At 40.6% G+C, this 2,239-nt stretch overlaps 1 protein-coding gene across 1 annotated transcript; it reads right to left on the reverse strand.

Annotated features, from left to right (window-relative positions):
- Positions 1-576: 576 nt before the first annotated feature.
- LOC124893984 lies at positions 577-2,169 on the reverse strand. Its single transcript, XM_047404781.1, has 2 exons — positions 1,223-2,169; positions 577-967 (listed from the first exon to the last, which is right to left on the reverse strand). The coding sequence occupies exons 1-2, from the start codon at positions 1,838-1,840 to the stop codon at positions 860-862; spliced, it is 726 nt and encodes a 241-aa protein (XP_047260737.1). The 5' UTR covers positions 1,841-2,169; the 3' UTR covers positions 577-859.
- Between the last annotated feature and the right edge of the window lie 70 nt (positions 2,170-2,239).

The following is a 2,239-nucleotide window of genomic DNA, read 5'->3' on the forward strand; positions in this document are numbered from 1 at the left end:
GAAAACTCTAGCCCTCTCCTTCTACTATCCGCATATGACTTGTGTCGACTTTGGGCTGTTTTCAGTCGTTGCTGAATTACTTTAACCTTCTCTATGGCTAGATAAACAAGATCCGGTCCGAACAAAAGAGTTTCACCCACTTCGAACCATCCTATTGGTGATCTACACTTCCTTCCATATAAAGCTTCATATGGTGCCATTTTGATACTTGAATGATAGCTATTATTGTAGGCAAACTCAATAAGAGGTAAATGATCATCCCAATTGCCCTTAAAATCTATTACACAAGCTCCTAGCATATCTTCAAGTGTTTGGATGGTACGTTTTGCTTATCCATCTGTTTGAGGGTGAAAAGTTGTACTCAACTTCATTTGTGTTCCCAAACACCTCTAAAAGACTTCCAAAAGTTTGTGGTAAATTGGGTTCCCCGATCTGATATAATAGAGATTGGCACTCCATGTAATCGGACTATCTCATCCCATATATTGTCAAAAGACATGGAACCATGAAGGAAGTGGAATCCTTCCTCTTCTTCGATTCCTTCGGGATAAAAGAACCCAATGAATGACTTTTCGGAGACTACTGAGAGTGGACGCACTTTAGCCTCGAGAACTGTCTCGAGGTCAAAATGCTTATCTTGGAAACATTCCCTATAGGTCTCATTTTCACAAAGATCCCTCCACTGCATCGAGCCTTCACAGATAAGAGAATCAAGTTGGGACTTGATGGGCATATCTTCAGGATTGCAGTGGAACCAATCAGCTATGACAGCAACCAAGGCTATACAAGCGCTTTCACCAGCAGCTCGTTCACTTCGTTGATCAATCGAAGCAAAGAAGATCTGAGTCTGCAGCTTCATTTATCCATCACGGCTTATTATTTCTTTCTGCTCCCAACTACCCACAGCAAAACTTTCATCTCCAAACTCAGAGACTGAAATCGGAGAAGTTTCCTCAGATTTGTGCCCCTGCATGAACTACACAATTAGTAAGAGGACTAGTTATGACATATATCTTCAATCATGAACAAGAAAACCTCAGCAGTTAGATACTTGATACAACCGTACAAGTAGACTAAGCTACTAAAGAAAGCTACCAAACTTTGTAATCTTCAATTCGGCAAGCACATTGGTGTAGTTATTGCACATTGATCAGACCATGACATAAAGATAAAAAATAACTCGTCAAACATGACAAAGAAAGCAAGAAAAAAGGAGACGTACCCTAGAAGAAGACTCGTCAGATGAGCAAAGCTGTCGGCGATCAAAGCCAATATCGTCTGCACCATCCGCTCCATAATGTTTCTTCAACAATGGCTCCCCCTTGGTTTTAGGATATTTGAAACTAAACTTCCTCTTCCTCCAAGAAAGAAGACTACGTTTTGAACTCTGCTCTGCAGATTGATTTGCTGCAGTTTTATCCTCAGGGTACTTGTGCTTTGTGTTTGAAATATGATGACTGTAGTGGACTAAATCCTCATCACTACTGCTGCCGCTTGTATTTGAACAAAATGATCCACCAGCATGGTTTGCATAGACGAGTGCTTCATAACTGAATGACTTTTGAACACTTGTATCCTCTTTTCCTTTCTCAGATTCTCCTACCGAATCCTCATCAAGTGAATCTATATCCACAGGATAAACATAATCGGGATCCTCAGTTCTGACTGAGTTCCTTCCATCACTGCTGTTGCCTTCCTCTGCATGATATGCCTTCTTGTGTCGCCTAAAAGATAATGCTTTCAAAAATTTAACCTTTCGCAGACCCGCTTTTAAAGAACCACCCCCATTTCTGTCTGTCAACAAAGCCTTTCCAGGGTTCGGAGATACTGGAGCAAACATGATAAACTTCAAAAATGTCTCTGAAGCTTCGTGGGTGTTCCTCAATTCCACAAGGTTGAGCACTAGCTGTCAACAAATATGTGAACATATCTTTAGGAAACAGTCGCATTAGATAATATATTCACGTAGCTGCAGGAATACAAGAACGCAAGCAAAAAGCATGTGTTTTAGTTTCTCTTACACAGAGTGAAAGGCAACTCTTGAAGCTGCCAACAGAGACTTCCAAAGGAACGAAAATTTCAATGCCCTCTTGTTTATCTCCAGCTACTAAAGCAAAGTCTGCAAGATTCAATGTCACAGAAGAAAGTACGGGCACCTTCTGATTTGGTCCTTTGCTTGTACCCTGATTCAGCAGAAGTATGAATAAATACAAAGAAGGGAGTAAATGAACAATGAAAT

The sequence above is a fragment of the Capsicum annuum genome, unplaced genomic scaffold (assembly GCF_002878395.1).
Source record: "Capsicum annuum cultivar UCD-10X-F1 unplaced genomic scaffold, UCD10Xv1.1 ctg68097, whole genome shotgun sequence".
NCBI lineage: Eukaryota > Viridiplantae > Streptophyta > Magnoliopsida > Solanales > Solanaceae > Capsicum > Capsicum annuum.

What these genes read in the sequence shown, in the direction of transcription:
- LOC124893984 (XM_047404781.1), bottom strand. Translation starts at nt 1,840, where the DNA reads ATGTTTGCTCCAGTATCTCCGAACCCTGGAAAGGCTTTGTTGACAGAC. An exon ending in CTGACGAGTCTTCTTCTAGG is followed by an intron (nt 968 to 1,222) that starts GTACGTCTCCTT and finishes TAGTTCATGCAG; the next exon opens with GGGCACAAATCTGAGGAAAC.